Source organism: Eurosta solidaginis, chromosome 5 (assembly GCF_040869045.1).
Source record: "Eurosta solidaginis isolate ZX-2024a chromosome 5, ASM4086904v1, whole genome shotgun sequence".
In the NCBI taxonomy this organism is placed as follows: domain Eukaryota; kingdom Metazoa; phylum Arthropoda; class Insecta; order Diptera; family Tephritidae; genus Eurosta; species Eurosta solidaginis.
The window spans coordinates 29,394,475-29,416,654 of NC_090323.1; the positions used below are offsets into that span (position 1 = coordinate 29,394,475).

The following is a 22,180-nucleotide window of genomic DNA, read 5'->3' on the forward strand; positions in this document are numbered from 1 at the left end:
TTACTACTCATTATCCTGGATCGTTCCCTCGCACTCTGTTGCTTGGCTAATGAAGAACTACTTTGCAGAGCTTGATCTTGACGGATTGACTTTGCATCATCAGTATCGTCTTGACGTTTCACAACAGTAGTACGCGCTGGCTTGAAACCACCCTTGCATTCTTTCTGGAAAATTCTTTCAGTCGTTTTAGTGCGTCCATTAGTGTTTGTCAATGCCAGTGTTTTTCTCGCAGGTACTTTTGATTTCGCTTTATTTGGCCCATTCGATCCATCAACCATTGCTCGATCTACTTTCCTTGACTTTCGTCGTCTCTGTCGAATCTCCTCCACCAGCACTCGCTTACTGCTGAACCCTTTTTCCAAACTGAAGTTAAGTGGCACATTTTGGTTCTCATAATGCATCACCCTTCTCTGCATATCGATCTTGATGTCATGGTCAACCAAGAAATCCACTCCCAATATAACTTCATCAACAATCTCCGCCACAACGAATTTGTGTAAAACCATGACCTTCCCAATTAGGACTTCACATATCACTTCTCCCTGGACTTGGTTATACTCGCCAGTGACCGTACGCAACTTTGCTCCAGGTAACGGTTTTATTCTCCTGTTGACCAAGTCAGATCGGATCAAGGAATGAGATGCGCCCGTATCTGCAGTCAGTACACGTTCTTTACCATCCACATTCCCTCTGACGGTAAGACTGCTTGATTTCCTTCCAATCTGCAACGCAGATATAACAGGACATTCAATATCCGGGGCAAGTTTTCGTTCTTTACATCCGACACGCTCTTGCTCCTTTCCGCCAGCTCTGCGTTTACGGCCACCCACATTGTTGGAACTATTAGGACCAAGATCGCAATGACGTGCAATGTGACCTGGGTTGCCGCACTTGAAACATTTAATAACTCCGGCATTCTTCTGTTGAGATCCCTTCAGTGCTTCCAAAATTGTGTCTACCCACTCTGGCCTTTCTACTTCCACACGGCGTGCTTTGAAAACTGTCTTACACAGAAGCGACGCTGTTTCCTGAATCAGAGCTTGTGACACCGTTTCTGCGAATGTTGGCTTTGGGTTTGCGTATGTAGCTTGCTTTGTTTCGGCGTCCCGTATGCCATTTATAAAACTCTGGATTTTTACCCTTTCAGTATATTCCACGGGTGCGTCCGCATTTGCTAAATGTGCTAGCCTTTCAATATCCGACGCAAACTCTTGCAATGTTTCACCAGGTCTCTGGAAGCGGTTCAGCAACTCCATTTGGTATATCTGTCTCCTACGCTCAGTTCCGTATCGTCTCTCTAGAGCGCCCATCAATGCTTCATAACAGTTCCGTTCGCCCTCTGGAATGGTTTGTAAAATCTCAGCTGCAGGCCCTTTCAACGCCATGAACAGTGCAGCAACTTTATCTTCCACATTCCATTTGTTCACTGCTGCGGTCTTCTCAAACTGTAGCTTAAAGACCTGGAAAGGAACAGAACCGTCAAAGGATGGTGTTTTTACCTTTGGATTACTCGCAGAAACTGCTGGACGATTTAGTTGTAACTGATCGATACGTCCTCTCAAAGCATCCACCTCGGCCTCGATTTTATCCTGTCGACCACTGAAGCCTTCATGAAACTGGGTTAGTTTTTCTTCCATATGCGCTTCCAGTTTAGATGATATACGGACTTCCTGCTCTTCTAGTTGTTTGGAGATCTGAGATGATATCTGTGCTGAAATTTGTGCCGAGATTTCTGATATACGCGTTTCTTGTGCTTCAATCTTTGATGTTATTTCTGACGACATTTCTGCAATATGTGTCTTCTGTTCTTCCAATTGTGATGACATGTTGGTAGATATTTGTGATGACATTTCGGACATTTGTGCCGATATTGCAGCCAATATCATGTTCAGGTCTGTGTTCGCCATTGTCTGCGGTGTTTCATTTTTCTCTTCAATTTTTGTTGTTGTCTCGTCCTCATCAGGATCAATTCCTTCTGTTTCCATTGCCTCTCGTAGCCGTGCCTGAAGTTCGAGTTTAACGCCGCTTGTATTCAATCCACGACTCTCCAACTCCTTCTTTAGTTGCTGGATCTTCAATTCACTGAACTTTGCCATGTCCTTGTTGTCCTCTGGAATTTATTCAACAATTCCTCTTCTGACACCAATTGTAACGAATTTGCTTGCAAATCCTCTTATTTGCAATCCTCTGCTAAGTTCGTATCGCTAAACTGTTGAATAAATAACTCCAATATTGAATAATGGAAAAATGGCCTTATTAAAGTACTTCACAATAACACTTATACTTTGCTACTCGCTGGCTTAATAACCAAACTGATTGATAACTCCAATTAAACTCTACTATTGGCCGCCAGATCGCGTGCTTAATCAATAACTGATTGATTGCTCAACTCAAACTGAATTACTTCTTACTCGCCTGCTCCGCTTTTATAGTTTACGCTGCATACTTCTAGGCTCTTCGATTTCCAGAACTTACCAACTATTTCGTGTGTTTATAGTTCTCATATAGTTTCTACTTGTTTACAATTGTCTACTTTTCAGCGTCTCTCAGATGTATGTGAGTTTGTAGTTTACAGTCTCTCGCACACACATAGGCGTATAAGTAAATGCATCTGTGTGTGACATCTCTCGGCTGCCTTATATATGTGTATACACGATTTGATTATTGACGTAAATACCGCTTAGCATGGCCTTAGCATCGCCTTAGTGATGGTATAGCTTAGTGATGCTAATATCCGTGACAGTATGTTTGTTTGTTCATACATGAAATAATAACGGTGCCGTTAAATATTACGCCGATATACTATGTATATATGGAAAAATTAATATGGAAAAGACTTTGATTATGTTAGACTTTTTTTATAATTTGTTCAATTCGAACACATTTATAAAATTGGCAGAAAGATCACTTTGTTCACATTAAATGGTTATTTTTCAAAATGTCCATGTCCCTGGCAGTTCAAAGACAACTTTTCCTTTGTACAGTATTTATCGCCTTATTGTGTATACGTTGATAACAATTCACTTTAAACCGCTTTAAAGTTCGGGAGATTGTTTTTTTTTCTTATTTTCACTGATTTTAATTTAAAATAATTTATTGGAAATTTAAGGAAGCATGAAAACTTTTCGAGTACACACTCGCGTGAGAAGGAAAATTCGAATGAAGAAGAAGTATAGGGATAACAAAAGGGAACTGTGATAGCGATGCTGTGCCTTTGTTTTTGCGTTGCCACTGTTTCAAATTTGGCTAGCAAGGATCAGTGTTAAAGGCAGTGATGCAGAAGTGATTTACGTATATTCAATTATTCATTTATTGAATAATAACACTTAAAACTAACAATAGAAATTGATGTATTCAAGGTAGATATAGACAAATGATATTTGAAAGGTTTGAATCAAATATTTATATTAATTTAAATGAATTGAATGATGCGCTTCAGGCCTTCTTCCGCGATGGCACGTATACATATGTTCCGATAATTGTCGCGCAAGGATATTGGCACATGTAAACGCAAAATATACAAAGGGTTCACCGCAAGTGCGTGAGTTGATTAGTATAAATTAACAAACTTATGATACTGTTTGGAGTTACTTCCTGGTGGATGGTTTTGATTGGTGATATGTTGAATGGATTGAATCTGCTTGAAGATGGTTGCCCTTCGTTGGTAGACTTCGACTTTCTAGAAACTGATGATTGATTACAGATGAACGATATGCCCATGCGACTAGTTGATGATAACGAATAAGAAGAGAGCGAAAAGACGGATTGCACTTATATATAGAAGATCACGTCATTGGAAGGCAACTGCAATGATTGTTGATTGGAAGTAATGGATGGCAACTCCAGTCTACTTCACCTGCAGAGTTGTATGAGCGCATGTCATAAAACTGGTTAGGTGACCGAAAGTCACTTATGAAACGGATAGTGACCTAAGGAACGGAATACTATTTAAGTGAGCACAATTCACTTAAACACAAACAATCTAAGATATTTGCATTTTTTTTTTTTGTATAACGCTAACTCCTTGCAGCGATAATGGGGCACAGTCACGCCTAGCACCAGTTATGCACTACAGATTTCATGACTACTTTCGAACTGGAGGCAATCGAATGCAGAGCGGATAGTTGATAGTCACACTTGTACCAACAGCGCTTAAGTCTGAGCTAAATTAATTCAAAATGATTACTCAAAGGCAGCGACTCCTTCAGGACCAACTACAACTGAACCCGTTGATAATGAGTTAAACTGGTCTACAAAGAGAGGTAATTGAGAAAGATATACCACCAATAATTATATGGAAACTCCTTTCCTTTGTAGCAAAACTTTTCCTCCCCTACTCTCATTCGCAACTCAATTGCCTCTTCCATTTCCTTGTAGTGTTACACTAAAGCCACCATTACTGATACTTAGCATAGACTTGACTTGACTTGGCGTAAACTTGGCAACTTAGCCACGATTATACTCCACTTGGCGCATAAAATCTGGCATCATAATCAGCGTTGAAATTTATTTTTAAATAAATGTCAATTTGTACGACAAAATGTCAAAATGAAATGGAAACAAACAAATGGCATCTCAAAATGTAAACGTCACTTAGAACTTACATAGAAAATCAAAATTCAACAGACTTCTAAGTCAAGTTAAGTTTTGAGTAATCAGTAACATGCAATGTTCATTTAACAGAACTGTATGTGACAGTTCGCAAGCCAAGTCAAGTCTATGCTAAGTATCAGTAATGGAGCCTTAAAAGGCGAGTGATGGTGAGAACTCGCCTTTTATTTCCGCCCTTTTTTCGTCTTCGCATTCATTTTTTTTTTTTTTTTTATCTTTTCTCTTTTTGCCCTATCACTTGTAACGTAGCGTTACAATAATATAACCCCCCTGTACCTCTTTTCTTACTTGCGCCTGAAACTATGCCCATATAGTATATTCATCAACCAATAGATGATGGCAGGCAGCTACAACAATAAGGCAACCACTAGAGGTGGAAAACTATCGACGATAGTATCGATAGTTTTTACCTATCGATGTTTTATGACTATCGATACTATCGTTTAAAGTATTGCAGTAGAGGAATTGAATATAAAAACGCATTGGTAACTCTTGTTATGCTGGCAGGTTGGTAGCATTTATTTTGACTTTTTCAAATGACCGCCAATTTTACAAGCGATAGAAGTGACATTGAAGGCAGTCAAGATCGGACTACTAATTCTACTATAATATATACATTAGGGTGGTAATACTGCGATCAAAAATATGACATATAAATATTGGTCCCCATTAAACACTGTTAAAGGGTGTAGAAAGTTAAGATACTTTGATCTATGTGTTATACCCTTCAAATGTGTGCAATTGGGATCAAAATTTATATTTGGCATTTTCAACTGGAGTGCAATTGCTTTTAGGTTTAGAAAATAGAAAAATATATTCTATTTTTTTAGCCTCCGTAAAAAAAATTTGGCTCCGACCCCATGTGTGACACATTATATTAAATGTGTTCACACGGTACCAAATTTATATGTGATTTTCCTGAGCTTGATATTGCCGTTTGGGGGATAGAGACTGCAAAAACCTAAATTTTATTTACACGGAACACCCTTATATACGTACATAGAGAGCTTTCATGAAATTGATTTCTTACATAATGGGCCTTTTCGTTATAACTATGCTCCGTTCAACCTTTCAGCTAATGATTCAGACTGTAGAAATTTACAGAATAAACTTTCTATCTAAAACGTTAATAATATGAAATTTGGAAGGCAAGTAATTGTGATCGTATCGTAGCGAAATTATCGATAATACTGCGCTTTCTGTTATCATTCGAATCAATGAACTGCCGAGTTAATAAACTCAAATTTTCTGGATATAAAATACTCCTCATTTATAACACTACTATGGTAATAGAACTTCGCAATATATTCGCCTACTTCACTTATAATGTGTTAAAAACTGATTTACTCTTTTCCCAGACTGCGCTGCTTATATACACTCAGTTGCTTCGTTTGCCCATTTCTCCTAGGATCTGGACTTTTTGCGACCAGCTCTCTTGATTAGTTGTTTATTTACTTCTCTCATATCTCTGCATCACGGTTGCCACTTTGGTTCCTTTGGACCCTAACCCTTAAAAAGAAGTCCTCTGTAAAAATTTTTAAAGTGTTACTTTTCGTTTGGATGTGGATATTTCAATTTTTCGCACACAGCCCAAAACAAATTGATGAATTTAATGAATTCGAAGACTACTGTGGAAAGTGTCTTCTTGCGCACGCCTCACACTGCGATACGGCATTCAACAGCTTGGCGATTCGAAAGATAGTAGCAGGGCAGAATTATCGCGGATTTCTTAAAATACCCAGCAGTAGATATACAGAAAGCTGAGAAATTTTTGGAAGAATCAATTGATTTGACTACGAAGTTTGTTGATACTCCAGAGCTATGACGCGTGTATCTTAAAATCAAAATATCATATTTACTGCGGCCGCCGCACAGTGGCATTTTTGCTTCGTTTAGACGCGAAAAAGTAAAAATTTTCAAGCAATTTTTTTTAAATTTGAATGAAGTTTGTTTTCAAAACACAGTATATAACGGTAATTATCATTCTCATAATTATTGTTCCTCATTGCGTAATCTGCTGTCAAATTGTGAGTTGTTGATGACGCGCTAAGTAGTGCAATTTATAGAAGTGAAATAATGCGTAGTTTAAAATTAAATAAAACTTTGTGGTGAAATGAAAATATTTTTTTGTTATTTAAAATCAACACGTAATTATATTATTTTGCAAGTGTTCCAAAGTTTTTTGGTTGAGTATTTTTTACAAAATTATGAGTTTTTTAATGTGCATTATTTTTGTGCTGAAAATATATAAAACCGTGAAAAGAAAAGCCTGCCAAAATTTTGACAACGCTGAACCACAATAATTTTTGTATTTCTGCAATACTTTAATATTATTACATATAACTCAAATGCTTCTTCTTCCCTGTAGGCCCCCATTTTGATATAATGACGATATCAAAGAGGGAGTTGTATGAGATGTGGGTTACAGAACGTGGCCAAAAGCAAAATGATAAGGCCGCTTTAGACCACGTGTGTACTGTTTTAGGGTGGGAGTAAATAGAGACAAGGGATTGTATGATGAATGCTGCAGTAAAGTTCGAATTTTTATACTCAGTTGAGCAGAGCTCACAGAGTATATTAAGTTTGATTGGATAACGGTTGGTTGTACATATATAAAGGAATCGAGATAGATATAGACTTCCATATATCAAAATAATCAGGATCAAAAAAAAAATTTGATTGAGCCATGTCCGTCCGTCCGTCCGTCCGTTAACACGATAACTTGAGTAAATTTTGAGGTATCTTGATGAAATTTGGTATGTAGGTTCCTGAGCACTCATCTCAGATCGCTATTTAAAATGAACGATATCGGACTATAACCACGCCCACTTTTTCGATATCGAAAATTTCGAAAAATCGAAAAAGTGCGATAATTCATTACAAAAGACAGATAAAGCGACGAAACTTGGTAGATGAGTTGAACTTATGACGCAAAATATAAAATTAGTAAAATTTTGGACAATGGGCGTGGCACCGCCCACTTTTTAAAGAAGGTAATTTAAAACTTTTGCAAGCTGTAATTTGGCAGTCGTTGAAGATATCATGATGTAATTTGGCAGGAACGTTACCCTTATTACTGTATGTACGCTTAATAAAAATTAGCAAAATCGGAGAAGGACCACGCCCACTTTTAAAAAAAAATTTTTTTAAAGTAAAATTTTAACAAAAAATTTAATATCTTTACAGTATATAAGTAAATTATGTCAAGATTCAACTCCAGTAATGATATGGTGCAACAAAAAACAAAAATAAAAGAAAATTAAAAAATGGGCGTGGCTCCGCCCTTTTTCATTTAATTTGTCTAGGATACTTTTAATGCCATAAATCGAACAAAAATTAACCAATCCTTTTGAAATTTGGTAGGGGCATAGATTTTATGGCTTTAACTGTTTTCTGTGAAAATGGGCGAAATCGGTTGATGCCACGCCCAGTTTTTATACACAGTCGTCCGTCTGTCCTTCCGCATGGCCGTTAACACGATAACTTGAGCAAAAATCGATATATCTTTACTAAACTCAGTTAACGTACTTATCTGAACCCACTTTACCTTGGTATGAAAAATGTACGATATCGGACTATGACCACGCCCACTTTTTCGATATCGAAAATTGCGAAAAATGAAAAAAATGCCATAATTCTATACCAAATACGAAAAAAGGGGTGAAACATGGTAAGGTAATTGGATTGTTTTATTGACGCGAAATATAACTTTAGAAAAAACTTTATAAAATGGTTGTGACACCTACCATATTAAGTAGAAGAAAATGAAAAAGTTCTGCAGGGCGAAATAAAACACCCTTAAAATCTTGCCAGGTATTACATATATAAATAAATTAGCGGTATCCAACCGATAATGTTCTGGGTCACCCTAGTCCACATTTTGGTCGATATCTGGAAAACGCCTTCACATATACAACTACCACCACTCCCTTTTAAAACTCTCATTAATACCTTTATTTGATACCCATATCGTACAAACTCATTCTAGAGTCACCCCTGGTCCACCTTTATGGCGATATCTCGAAAAGGCGTCCACCTATAGAACTATGCCCTACACCCTTTTAAAATACTCATTAACACCTTTCTTTTGATACCCATATTGTACAAACAAATTCTAGGGTCACCCCTGCTCCACCTTTATGGCGATATCTCGAAACGGCGTCCACCTATGGAACTAAGGAATACTCCCTTTTAAAATACTCATTATCACCTTTCTTTTGATGCCCATATTGTACAAACAAATTCTAGGGTCACCCCTGGTCCACCTTTATGGCGATATCTCGAAAATGCGACCACCTATACAACAACCACCACTCCCTTTAAAAACCCTCATTACTACCTTTAATTTGATACCCATATCGTACAAACACATTCTAGAGTCACCCCTGGTCCACCTTTGTGGCGATATTCCGAAAAGGTGTCCACCTATAGAACTAAGCCCCACACCCTTTTAAAATACTCATTAACACCTTTCTTTTGATACCCATATTGTACAAACAAATTCTAGGGTCACCCCTGGTCCACCTTTATGGCGATATCTCGAAACGGCGTCCACCTATGGAACTAAGGATTACTCCCTTTTAAAATACTCATTAACACCTTTCTTTTGATACCCATATTGTACAAACAAATTCTAGGGTCACCCCTGGTCCACCTTTATGGCGATATCTCGAAACGGCGTCCACCTATGGAACTAAGGATTACTCCCTTTTAAAATACTCATTAATACCTTTAATTTGATATCCATATCGTACAAACGCATTCTAGAGTCACCCCTTGTCTACCTTTATGGCGATATTCCGAAAAGGCGACCACCTATACAACAACCACCACTCCCTTTTAAAATCCTCATTAATACCTTTAATTTGATATCCACATCGTACAAACACATTCTAGAGTCACCCCTGGTCCACTTTTATGGCGATATTTCGAAACGGCATCCACCTATAGAACTAAGGCCCACTCCCTTTTAAAATACTCATTAACACCTTTCTTTTGATACCCATATTGTACAAACAAATTCTAGGGTCACCCCTGGTCCACCTTTATGGCGATATCTCGAAACGGCGTCCACCTATGGAAATAAGGATTACTCCCTTTTAAAATACTCATTAACACCTTTCATTTGATACCCATATCATACAAACGCATTCTAGAGTCACCCCTGGTCCACCTTTATGACGATATCTCGAAACGGCGTCCACCTATAGAACTACGGCCCACTCCCTTTTAAAATACTCATTAACACCTTTCGTTTGATGCCCATATTGTGCAAACGCATTCTAGAGTCAACCCTGATCCACCTTTATGGCTATATCCCTAAATGGCGTCCACCTATAGAACTATGGTGCACTCCCTCATAAAATACTCTTTAATGCCTTTCATTTGATACACATGTCATACAAACACATTCCAGGGTTTCCCTCGGTTCATTTTCCTACATGGTTATTTTCCCTTATGTTGTCACCATAGCTCTCAACTGAGTATGTAATGTTCGGTTACACCCGAACTTAACCTTCCTTACTTGTTTGTTGTAACTTGGTTATTTTCCGAAGATCTATAGTTACTTTGAATGTCCCTCTGGGCCTTGAAGATGTTTTTCAATACTCAGGCGGGATTTCTGATTAAGATTCCACGGGACATTCATCCTGTGAAATCTCTATCTCAGCCATATTCACATCATGCGTGGGGCTATTCAGCCACGGCATGCTACAAGTGATTCGGCTAGCACCGAAAGGTCGAGATCGACCATATCTTCTCTGTTCAGCTCGAGGTTTGGTATTTCAATTTGAATTAAAATTCATAAATGTACTCTCGCTCAGAAAATAAGTCAGCTGGGATATAGCCCCCAATATCCCAGAAGGACTAATTGCAACCAGAGTGCGTCAGCTATCTGGAGGTCACTGTAATAATACATACTAACGCAGTGCCATTCAACGCATGACCACGGCGCGGATATTACTAAGAATTACGGGTTTTATCGCGCTGTCCTGTCCACATCCACCATATTCGATAAAAGAAAACGTTGGACTCCTTATTCAGGCTGTGACTCTTCGCCACGTATCGCTGGTCTTGTGCAACTGAATAGCCTATGCTCTATGAGAAATTTGGGGTTGAATGGAAAAGGAAACGGATACCGATGGGAGCTAGGAGTAGTAAGGCCGAAGCATTAACAAATGTCATCATGAGGAGGCACCTACGAGTCGACCTTGGATTGAAACCGGTGTATGCAAAGCGAGACATACCCATTAAAGACACTCAAACTAATAGAAAGTGTCTTTCATGTGAATTGCTGAATCAAACCGTACTTACTTAATTGGCGCTTAACCGACTGTTGGTGTACAGATACCAAGCTCATCATTAAATCTTATTCGGTACTCGCCATCGCCTCCGCATAGAGGGGCATATATCTTTCGAAGAACGGATACCAGGTTCGAGTGCGAACTCAAGGCCTATAGCAATAACTTTTCTGATAAATTTTGTGTTGTTTATTAATTTGTATTTAATTTGGAATCGAAGAAATAGCTGCCTGCTAGATCTCTTTCGAAGGTTGCTAAGCCTTCATCATCAGTACGCTTTAGGCACACTGCGCTAACCATTTAACTTCACAGCGTTTGTTTCTTTGGCTGATACATCGTTGTAAGCCTTGAGCTCGAATTCGAGCCAGGGAATCCTTTCCATTCTTTGGAGAAACTTTTCTCTCGCACACTCCCAGAGCCGCCTCATCTGTTGTTGTCATGCATGGTCCATGCTTTAGCACGATATTCCAGGACGAGTACGATAAGTGAATTGTAGAGCATGATTTTCGTTTGCTAAGAGGGAGGGAACTTTACTTTTCAATTGCTTGCTCAGTTCAAAGTAGCATTTGTTCGCAAGAGTAAAAATAAATAAACCGCTGCATAAATCACTGTCAGTTTGCAAGATTTGATCTGTTGCAAGGCGCACATCTTTAGGTGAAGAGAAATATGCATCACTCATTTGGGAATGTAACTAACAAACAAATAAATAAATACCCGAATGCAACTGAAGCAAACTAGAAATGTGGGTGCATTTTATGCGATATCACCTCCACTGCATGCCATATCACCTATGTATGTACCAATAAAATATTTGCTTAGAACTTTTAATTTTAAACATCCGAAGACCATCTAGCCACTATACTCGTATATATGGGCGTGCTACAGCACGATCGATGGATTTTGTCTCACTTTTGACAGCACATGCTTTTCAAGCACTCATTTGTTATTTTGTATGTGTGATGTGATTTTTTTGTTTTTCTAGATAAATCGCTGCTTCTATTTTAGTTTGATTACCGCTAACACCAGCTGATCACTACTGGTCTTCTGATCTGATTGTTGATCGACGTTAGATAGCTAGGCTTTTTTAAATGCGCTAAAAATATATTTTAATTGTGTGCTATAATTATTTATGAAGTGTGGAAATGTTATGCAATGATTTTTTCCGTGAAACCATGCAAGCGTAAGGTTGAAACGATGATGTGGCAGTGATTTATTTTCGAAAGGAAACTTTTAGGGGTATCGTTCAAATTGCAAGCTACAAATTTGAGTGCTGAAGGAATACTTAGCTACCATTTTTTTAATATATTTATTCAAGTTAGCTCGAACTGTCATTGGATATGAATAAAAGCATGTAGAGTTCTCAGACTATCGGTATAAGTAGGTCACAGTGATCATATTGCACACCTAGATGAAAATAGCGATCAACTGGAAAAATGGAGAAAATGCGAAAGACTGGCTGCCTTGCCTCCCGATATACTCCAAGAGGATTTTTATTGCTTACAACGATATTTCTCGCTGATTGGTAGAAATATTAATAAATCATTTACACAGTTATGTAGATTTGAATTGGGAAGCCCCATGGTACACTTAACTATGAAATTTCAGATTTTTTGGTTAGTCCCCTTTTGTTCTGAATTGTATTTGTATTTTAAGAAAATTTGCAGATGCACCGAAACGTTTTGTTAATTCTAGATACATAACATTCCACGAACTATACACAAAGGACATCTTTAGTTCGCTGGCTTTTTTTGTACGAAGATCAACTCGAAACAAAATAGCGCACTTTTCGAATCTCTGAATATCATACCATAACCTTGTGGACTATAAACCGACAATCCCACGTGATACCACCAAAAGACATCATTATCTCTCCTCTCCGAATCATTTCGAGGGCTTATTGTCTTCTCAGTTTCGTTAACGATAAAGAGCGGCATCCTAAAATCACTCCCAAGTTCAATGAATTCTGTGCCTAACCTTACTTTCTTGCCTTATCGTTAGTCGATTTTGAAGGAATTGAAAGTAAAAGAAAAACAGCCAGGCAACGCCACAGTAGTTAAACAGTAAAAATTGTTTCTCTTGAACTTTGGTGGAATCGCCAGTTCGCGTAGCCTAAGGCATTTTTCTTTTTCCTGGCCAATTTTTTCGACTCTAATAATCAACTGATTTGTTATTTTGGATGGAAGACAAAAATGTATACGAAAATCTACTCATGCAAAAAATTTCTCGGTCTCTTCTTGGGACCAAGATCTTATCTTCGGACCAAGGCCTTTCCGACTAATTACATTTAAAACCTTCAACTTTCGATGGTATAACCTAGAAAAATATGTGCTAGACAAGAGCCCTTGAATCTGCTTAGAATCTTGGAAGCAAATGTGGGGTAGAGTTTATGGACTTATCATGAGTAAGCAGTTAAAGAAAAATCATGACCCAATAAGCCACAGTCTCGTATAAGCTTACACTATCACACGAGCTTTAAATATGTACCAGAATATGTTTCTAGGCATAAAAGGACAAAGCAAGAAGAAGGTATGCGTTATAGTACAACACCCCTTAGGGCCTTTTGATGAACTTTTTCAAATAGCCGAAACACAGCCCTATAGACTGCCAAGATCTGAATTCCGAAATTATTTGCATAGTAAGGCCAACGAACTCCCTGTAAGCAAACACAACCACATGCGCAGCATATTAAGGTTAGTTGTATCCACCGTAATCCTTCCAACAGTGAACTTTTAGAAGCCAATCCATCATACGGCTGTGTCTATGAGCCAGTATCGCATCATCTGTTTGTAGCGATGGATTTCTTTTGGAATCCTCATGTCCCTACCCTCATGCAGATTCATCGATAACTAGAAAGTAGCCTATATAGCTCTAATATTTAAAAACGGTATTATTGGCCAGCTACAGTCCAATTTCCAAATTATCAAAGTTTTCCAAAATGTTTCAGTTATTTATTATTGAAAAACTTTTTTTCGCAGTAATCAGCAGAGTTCTTTTAAAAGGAGGTCCACAGTGTCTAATTTAGCAACCTTCGCATAACACTATTTTTCCAGGATTCCAAGAACTTTTGAAGTCGATGGGATCTAAAAGTATTTTTAAAAGCGTTCACCAGAGTCTCACACGAGATCTTGAAAACTGAAGAACCTTGCCAACCCAATTGTTTACCTCACCCACCCGTGGCGAATCCTGTTACTATAACAGCCAAGGCTCTGGCGACCTCAAGTTCCACATGGATCTAGCGGCTGGAACGGCGGTGTGGCCTTGAAGGTTTAATGTGATCATATAAAAGGTTCCCAAGATGGTCGGACTAGAATTTAATGGTGATTTGTTACCGGAACGTGCCGAATCTATATCCGGAAAAGGACCATTAACATGGATAACACTCCCCAAGGCCTTCGGAGAGTGTCTATATGCTATTGTTTATAAATTTAAATAAAATTAAAAGTAGTAGCGAACATTTCAAAGAAAAAAGCATGATAATCGGTTAATTTTTAACAAAGCAATTGTGTCTAAGCTTCGGTGATTCGGCGGGCGAATTGGGTTTTTGTTGTTGTTATATTATTTGTTATTTAATTGGACTATATATTATTTTATTGTTTAGAGAGAGGTCGCTATGCGCCTGTTACACCTTGTATGTATTCATTGGAGGCGAGCACTGGGGGCTCCAAGGTATTGGCTGCGGGTTGAGCCACCTTGTTTTGCTTTGAAAAAACCTCGCTTTGGGATAAAAAATTTAAACTATGTCTTTAGAATATTTCACTAACCAGTTGAGAATTACAACTATATGCTATTGTTTATAAAGTTATATAAAAGCAAATATAATAACGAATATTTCAAAGAAAAAATCATGAGAATCGGTTAATTTTTGACAGTTATTGACAGTTGAGAAAATTGGTGAATAGGTGAAAATATCGATTGCATTTTATGGAATTCAATTGCCGATAAATCCGGAAAAAATTTTTGTGAGGCAAGAAAAAAACACGTGTTTCATTATTTTGACCAAATAACAACATATTAAAATTTCATCAAAATCAAAAATCATGTCCTGCGCGGACCGGGTGTCCTGAAATGGAATGAGCCAACTACATTATGTCGAACATCTCGTATGGTGTGTTACGCTTGTTACTATTGTGTGTTAACAATGTTTCGCTCCATTCAATGGGTGCGACTAATTGTCTTCAAATACCTCTAATGGTAGTCCCGGGAAACATGGGTGGAGCGTTGGGAAGTTGCTTTTGAAGGCGTAGCTTCCGCGCTGCAATTGAAAAGATGGTGGATATCATGTGGGTACATATCGCATGCCCGACATACATATGCTAGGCTTCCCTTCCTTCTACGGCACTTCCTTCTCCGATCCATACACTATAAAAGCGATTTACGTTTCTCTAGTAAGATCCAGGTCCCACTATGCGTATTTCATCTGAAGGCCTTATCTTTCCTTCTTCAACTTAACTGAACCGACCCCATCGTATGAATAACGTTGTCTACTTCTCAATATTAAATTGCTACGAAGTAGTTTCTCATTTCTTGCATCCATTTCTGACGCCAATGTAGTCGCATGGTTCTGTGGAATTTCTAATCTCTTGGAAATATTATACATCAATTTCCCCATGCTTAATCTAAGCATAGAAGGTTCAATATGATCATATTACAACGTTCCCGAGATGGTCGGGCTGGTACCCGAATGTTGTTGTTGTTGTTGTATTAACCATAAAGCACCATTAAGTTCTACCATATCGGGAACCATTTATATGACCACATTAAACCTTCTAGGCCATCCCACCCTCCCCACCCCCTAGTTCCATGAGGAATTTGGGGTCGCCAGAGCCTTGGCTGTTAAAGTAACAGGATTCGCCGCGGGTGGGTGAGGTTGACAATTGGGTTGGAGAAGCTATATTTTGCGCTGGCAACCCCTTGAGAGGGTTGCGCTACATAACACCTTGAATCAATTTGGTAGTTTAGTCGCCTCTTACGAAGGCATACCTACCGCGGGTATATTCTAAGCCCCCTGACCCTCTGGGTCGCTGGTACCTTAATGGTGTTTGTTAACGGAACTTACCGGAACTATACCTGTCAAAGGACCATCTACATCGACAACACTCGCCAAAGCCTTCGAGTAGCGACTTTATTGATGCAAGAAGAATAATAATAACGGCCTCCTACTTAGACTTGCGATCACTGATCTACGTTACCAAAGACCTACACTAACAGCAGGCTGAACTCAAATTAAAATATAATAAGATAGAAATATATTAGGATTCGAGCATTCCTGGATAGGTTATGCGTATGCAGTCAACTCCGCAGCTCTGCTATGAAATACGACTACATTGAGTTGGAAAACTCTGAACTCAATAAATTGTCATTGCACTCATGGTGTTCAATAGGTCTCTCAAACCTATTTCTACTACTCGCTGACTAGTAGTAGTGGTAGTTCCTTTACAATGTAGATTTGCGACTCAGTTGACTGTTACTATTAGTTAATTACCTTAATTTATTATAAGAGACTATACGATCAAAAGCTTACCTGGAAAGAAAGAGAGAAAAAAAGAAAAATTCGTATAACAGTTAAGAGTTGTAAAATTTTATGAAATTAGGTTTTTTATGCAAAAAAATGTATATTTTAATAACTGATCACGAAAGTAGCTTAATGTAAGAAATTGAATTACTGCCTGATCAAACTAACCGCTTCAGACTTGATCGGCTGCTTTGGACGCGTTGTGTGGTATCACCAGAACTCAAAGCAATACACAGACGATGTAGAGAATATACACACCACCAAAACGTCCCATAAAATCACAACGATTTATGACTGGATACCGCCAATGTCGAAAACATTTCATCATTACAATAAAAACAAATTGCGTACAACAAGTAGCGGTAACACGCTATTTCTCAACGAGTACTCGTATGTAGTTCAGAGCCGCCCTCCTGCCAAGTTGGCGCGTAAGAGCCTAAATGTGCCGGTTTGAACGATTGCGACGAAACACGCAAACAGAAGAAATACCGACTGTGTATAGACGAACGATTTTTTACAAGAAACAACAAAGTAATTTGTGGTGATGACGCCAGATCACTTCAGCGGGCACAACATGAGATTTTGCGATCGCATGACTTGAAATTTAGAAAGAGTGAGATAGATCATCAAAAAGAAATCGTATTAAACCGTTGATTAAACGATAAAATCAAAATCAAACGCAAAAGGCTGAAGTTCAATGAAAGCTAGAAAGCAAGCCAAACTAAGCGTGTAAGACGTGATTAATGTGGCATCAATCGAATTAGTGACGCTAAATAAAAGAGTTATGAAAATAATGGAGCTAGTGATACAAAATGAATAAGCAAATAGGAACGAGAAGCTTTACAAGCACCGAAACTCTGGCTTTTCATGCTTCAACAAAACGGCATCATGCCAGCTCTGTGTAGTTGGCTCCAACATGTGCGAGTAATTAAAAAAACCAAATGTCATTCGTTTGTCATCGTTTGTCCATGTTTGTCCAGCAAAAATGTTCGTTTTTCCACCTTTTGTTAAAAAGTTCCATGAAAAACAAAAAATTCTTTATGAATTTGGCACTTTCATATGCGAGTAATTAAAAAAACATGTTTGTCCAGCAAACTACTACTTATTCCTTGAAAGTTATATCACAAACAAGTATGGAAGGCTAAGTTCGGGTGTAACCGAACATTACATACTCAGCTGAGAGCTTTGGAGACAAAATAAGGGAAAATAACCATGTAGGAAAATGGACCTAGGGTAACCCTGGAATGTGTTTGTAGGACATGGGTATCAAATGGAAGGTATTAAAGAGTATTTTAGAAGCGAGTAGGCCATAGTTCTATAGGTGGATGCCTTTTCGAGATATCTCCATAAAGGTGGACCAGGGGTGACTCTATAATGTGTTTGTACACTGAAAGAAAAAGATCGGTAAAATCAACCGAAATACAGGTCAATTCAACCGAACTTTCTGTAAATTTTTATCCATCGCAACAAGATGTTGAATCAACTGCGCACAAATCGTTGATTCGTAATTGACCGTTTTAGTAGTCAAATGAACAAAAAAAGTTGTTGCGACAGCTTTGTACGAAAGTACCTATGTTGCCAAACAGTAAATAAATGTAAGGCGCGATAACCTCCGAAGAGATCTAAGGTCGAGCTTCTCTTCCAATTTGCGTCGTGCTCCTCTTGATTTTCCCTACAAATTGGTTGGACGGGACCTACATGTTTTATGCCGACTCCGAGCGGCATCTGCGAGGCAGATGAGTTTTCACTGAGAGCTTTTCATGGCAGAAATACACTCGGAGCGCTTGCCAAACACTGCCGAGGGGCGACCCCGCTTAGGAAAATTTTCTTCTAATTGAAAAACCTTATTTCTAAAATTTCGATGTTGCTTTGCAGGCGGAGCACGCTACCATCACACCACGGTGGCACTTACTAACCGAACGTCAATTGGGCTACATCAAATATGCTGGCACACATTAAACATTATACACTTTATTATTTTGTTTTTTTAAACGCACTTTCACCAAATTTTATATTTTATAATTTATAGTTTTGAACTTCGCTTTGCAAATAGAAATAAAAATTGTAGTCACAAAACTGATTCTCAATTCTTTCAGTTTCAGCCCAGCTCATTCTCAATTTCTTCTCTCGCATGTAGTTGCCACACTTGATTGTTTCGAACAAAACTTGTAGTAAAACGTTTGACGTAACATTTTAAATAGAGAACTTGTAAGTTATAGAAAAGTAAAGAATCAAATCACAGGAAGGTCATTCACCACTTGAGTAACTTTACATGTAATTCGGCAAGTTTAATTTTCGTAACACTTCGTAACATCAAAAGTAAAAAAGGATGTTTTTTATTATCTTATTAAATTCGTTCGCGTGAATGAAAATTCGTAAAAACTTGAACAAAATGGTACTAACTTTGGAAAAATTCCTGTTCGTTCAAACAAAACTTTTGCAACAAGAGGGCCTAATTTTGCATTTCGCTTGGAAGAGAAGTTGCAAAATTGTTCCCGATAGATAGGTGTCCCGGTATCTCATAATTTTTGCACAGTAAATTCAAAAAAGGGTTTTTTGTTTTGTATTGATAACTGAAAAACTAGTTTTTTGTTGTTTCCCCATTTTGTGTTTTTTCGATTTGATGGTTTTGGTGATTTGGTGTTTTTTTTTTAACAAGTGGCACCATCGTCATAAGTACAAAGTAGACAGCGCAACATAAAAATCAGTTAAATTGACCAGGAATCTGTCAATTTTACAGAATTTTGTTAACTTAAGAGCGGAGATTTCGCTTCTGTTGAAATGACTAAACTAATTTGTTCGTTTGACAAAGAACTCGGTCGAATTAACCATGATTCGATCAATTTCACCGAATCTCCGTTAAGTCAAGAACAACAGAACCGATTTGTTGATTTTACTAGCACCACTTCTTTCAGTGTACGATACGGGTATATTAAAGGTATTAATGAAGGTTTTAAAAGGGAGTGACCCTTAGTTGTATATATGAAGGCGTTTTCGAGATATCGACCAAAGTGTGGACCAGGGTGACCCAGAACATCATCTGTCGGGTACCGCTAATTTATTTATATATGTAATGCCACAATCAGTATTCCTGCCATGATTCCAAAGGCTTTCGATTTCGCCCTGCAAAACTTTTTCATTTTCTTCTACTTAATATGGTAGGTGTCACACCCATTTTATAAAGTTTTTTCTAAAGTTATATTTTGCGTCAATAAACCAATCCAATTACCATGTTTTATTACTTTTTTCATATTTGGTATAGAATTATGGCATTTTTTTCATTTTTCGTAATTTTCGAAAAAGTGGGCGTGGTCATAGTCGAATTTCGGCCATTTTTAATACCAAGATAAAGTGAGCTCAGATAAGTACGTGAACTAAGTTTAGTAAAGTTATATCGATTTTTGCTCAAGTTATCGTGTTAACGGCGGAGCGGAAGGACAGACGGACGACTGTGTAAAAAAAATGGGCGCGGCTTCAACCGATTTCGCCCTTTTTCACAGAAAACAGTTATCGTCCTAAAATCTAAGCCCCTACCAAATTTCACAAGGATTGGTAAATTTTTGTTCGACTTATGGCATTAAAAGTATTCTAGACGAATTAAATAAAAACGGGCGGTGCCACGCCCATTTTGAAATTTTCTTTTATTTTTGTATTTTGTTGCACCATACCATTACTGGAGTTTAATGTTGACATAATTTACTTATATAATGTAAAGATATTCAATTTTTTGTTAAAATTGGACTTAAACAATTTTTTTTTTAAGTGGGCGTGTAGGAGTATCGTAACTCGTAGCGTTCGTAACGTTCCTGCCATATTTCATCACGATATCTTCAACGACTGCCAAATTACAGCTTGTAAAACTTTTAAATTACCTTCTTTTAAAAGTGGGCGGTGCCACGCCCATCGTCCAAAATTTTAATAATTTTCTATTCTGCGTCATAAGGTCAACCCATCTACCAAGTTTCATCGCTTTATCCGTCTTAGGTAATGAAAATTTTTCGATATCGAAAAAGTGAGCGTGGTTATCGTTCGATTTCGTTCATTTTAAATAGCGATCTGAGATGAGTGCCCAGAAACTAACATACCAAATTTCATCAAGATACCTCAAAATCTACTCAAGTTATCGTGTTTACGGACGGACGGACATGGCTAAATGAATTTCTTTTTTCGCCCAGATCATTTTGATATATAGAAGTCAATATCTATCTCGATTAGTTTATCCCGTTACGGATTACCGTTATGCGAACAAAATTAATATACTATGTGAGCTCTGCTCAGCTGAGTATAATAACAAATTCCATGTGTAAAATATTTTAATTACTCGCAATTTTTTTTTATTATTATTAATCATAATCAAAAAATCATAACAAAATTCAATAGGTTTCCTTTACTATAAAGAATGGTTCGAAGAAATTTTAGCGAAATCGGGTCGTGAACGAATAAAATAAGCTATATCTTTGCAAAAAAGAGCTTTACATAAATGGTGTTTCATGTTCCAAGTGAAATTATAACAAGAAAAAGGAAAATAATTTAATTTTGAAAATGGGCGTGGCATCGCCCCTTTTATGACCAATGTTTCGGGAGCCATAACTCGAAGAAAAATTAAAGGATCGTAATAAGTTTGGGTATAAAAATTTTCCTTATAGCAGGAAATATTTCAAGGAAAAATGGACGGGATCGGTTAAAAGCTACGCCCAATTTTATATAAAAGAAGTTTAAATTGGTCGTAGACTAGAATAATAAGCTATATCTTAGCGAAAAATAGTTTTGTATCAATGATATTTTACTTACCAAGATTTATTGTAAGAGGAAATTTTGAGAATTGTTTTTAATGGGCGGAGCCACGCTTCTATTCCGAACAAGCATTTCTAGAGCCTCGAACAAAAAATACGTCCCTGGTAACGAAATTCGAAAAAAAATTTATCTGGAATGAACTCTACAATTCAAACACACGCCGAGTATATCATATTCTGTTACACCCAAACTTAGACACCCTTACTTGTTATACCTTTCATGAAAATGAAATGGTATATTAATTTCGTCACGAAACCGAAAATTGTAAGTCCTTAAAGGAAAATAGATAGACCCACCATTAAGTATACCGAAATAATCAGGTTGAAGAGGTGAGTTGATTTAGCCATGTCCGTCTGTCCGTCTGTCCGTCTGTCTGTTTGTATGCAAACTAGTCCCTCAATTTTTGAGATATCTTGATAAAATTTGGTGAGCGGGTGTATTTGGGTGTCCGATTAGACATTTGTCGGAACCGACCGGATCGGACCACTATAGCATATATCCACCATACAACCGATTTTTCAGAAAAGGAGGATTTTTGTCATATCTTACTCAATTTAACAGATTGAAGCTTCAAACTTCACCATATAATTTCGTATATTGCACATATTGTTGCCTGAAAAAATTTATGAGATCGGTCGTATATATAGTATATATCCCCCACAACCGATTGTTCAGATAAGAAACTTTTCGCAATTTTTACCCCATTTTAACAGCTATAAGCTTCAAATTTCACCGATTGGTTACGTATATAGTATGTATTGTTGTGTCAAAAAATCATAGAGATCGGTGATATATATAATATATATATGATGGTATATATAGTATATATATATATTTTTTACGATTTCGGCCTCATTTTAACAGCTAGAAGCTTCAAATTTCACAAAATGCTTACGTATATAGCATATATTGTTGTCTGAAAAAATCATAGAGATCGGTGGTATATATATTATATACTTCATAT

The 22,180-nt window shown here is 37.6% G+C and overlaps 1 protein-coding gene across 6 annotated transcripts in view; it reads right to left on the reverse strand.

Moving 5' to 3' along the window:
- Positions 1 to 22,180, reverse strand: part of fz (frizzled) — a 737,734-nt gene that overhangs the window by 364,633 nt on the left and 350,921 nt on the right. The window contains exon 6 of one of the 6 annotated variants that reach the window (XM_067792102.1): positions 14,187 to 16,431. The exons of the other annotated variants lie outside the window; for them this stretch is intronic. Coding sequence (XP_067648203.1) covers positions 16,412 to 16,431 — 20 coding nt within the window. The 3' untranslated portion in view covers positions 14,187 to 16,411. Of the gene's footprint in view, positions 1 to 14,186; positions 16,432 to 22,180 lie in introns of those variants that run through there. 6 annotated transcript variants of the gene reach the window in all.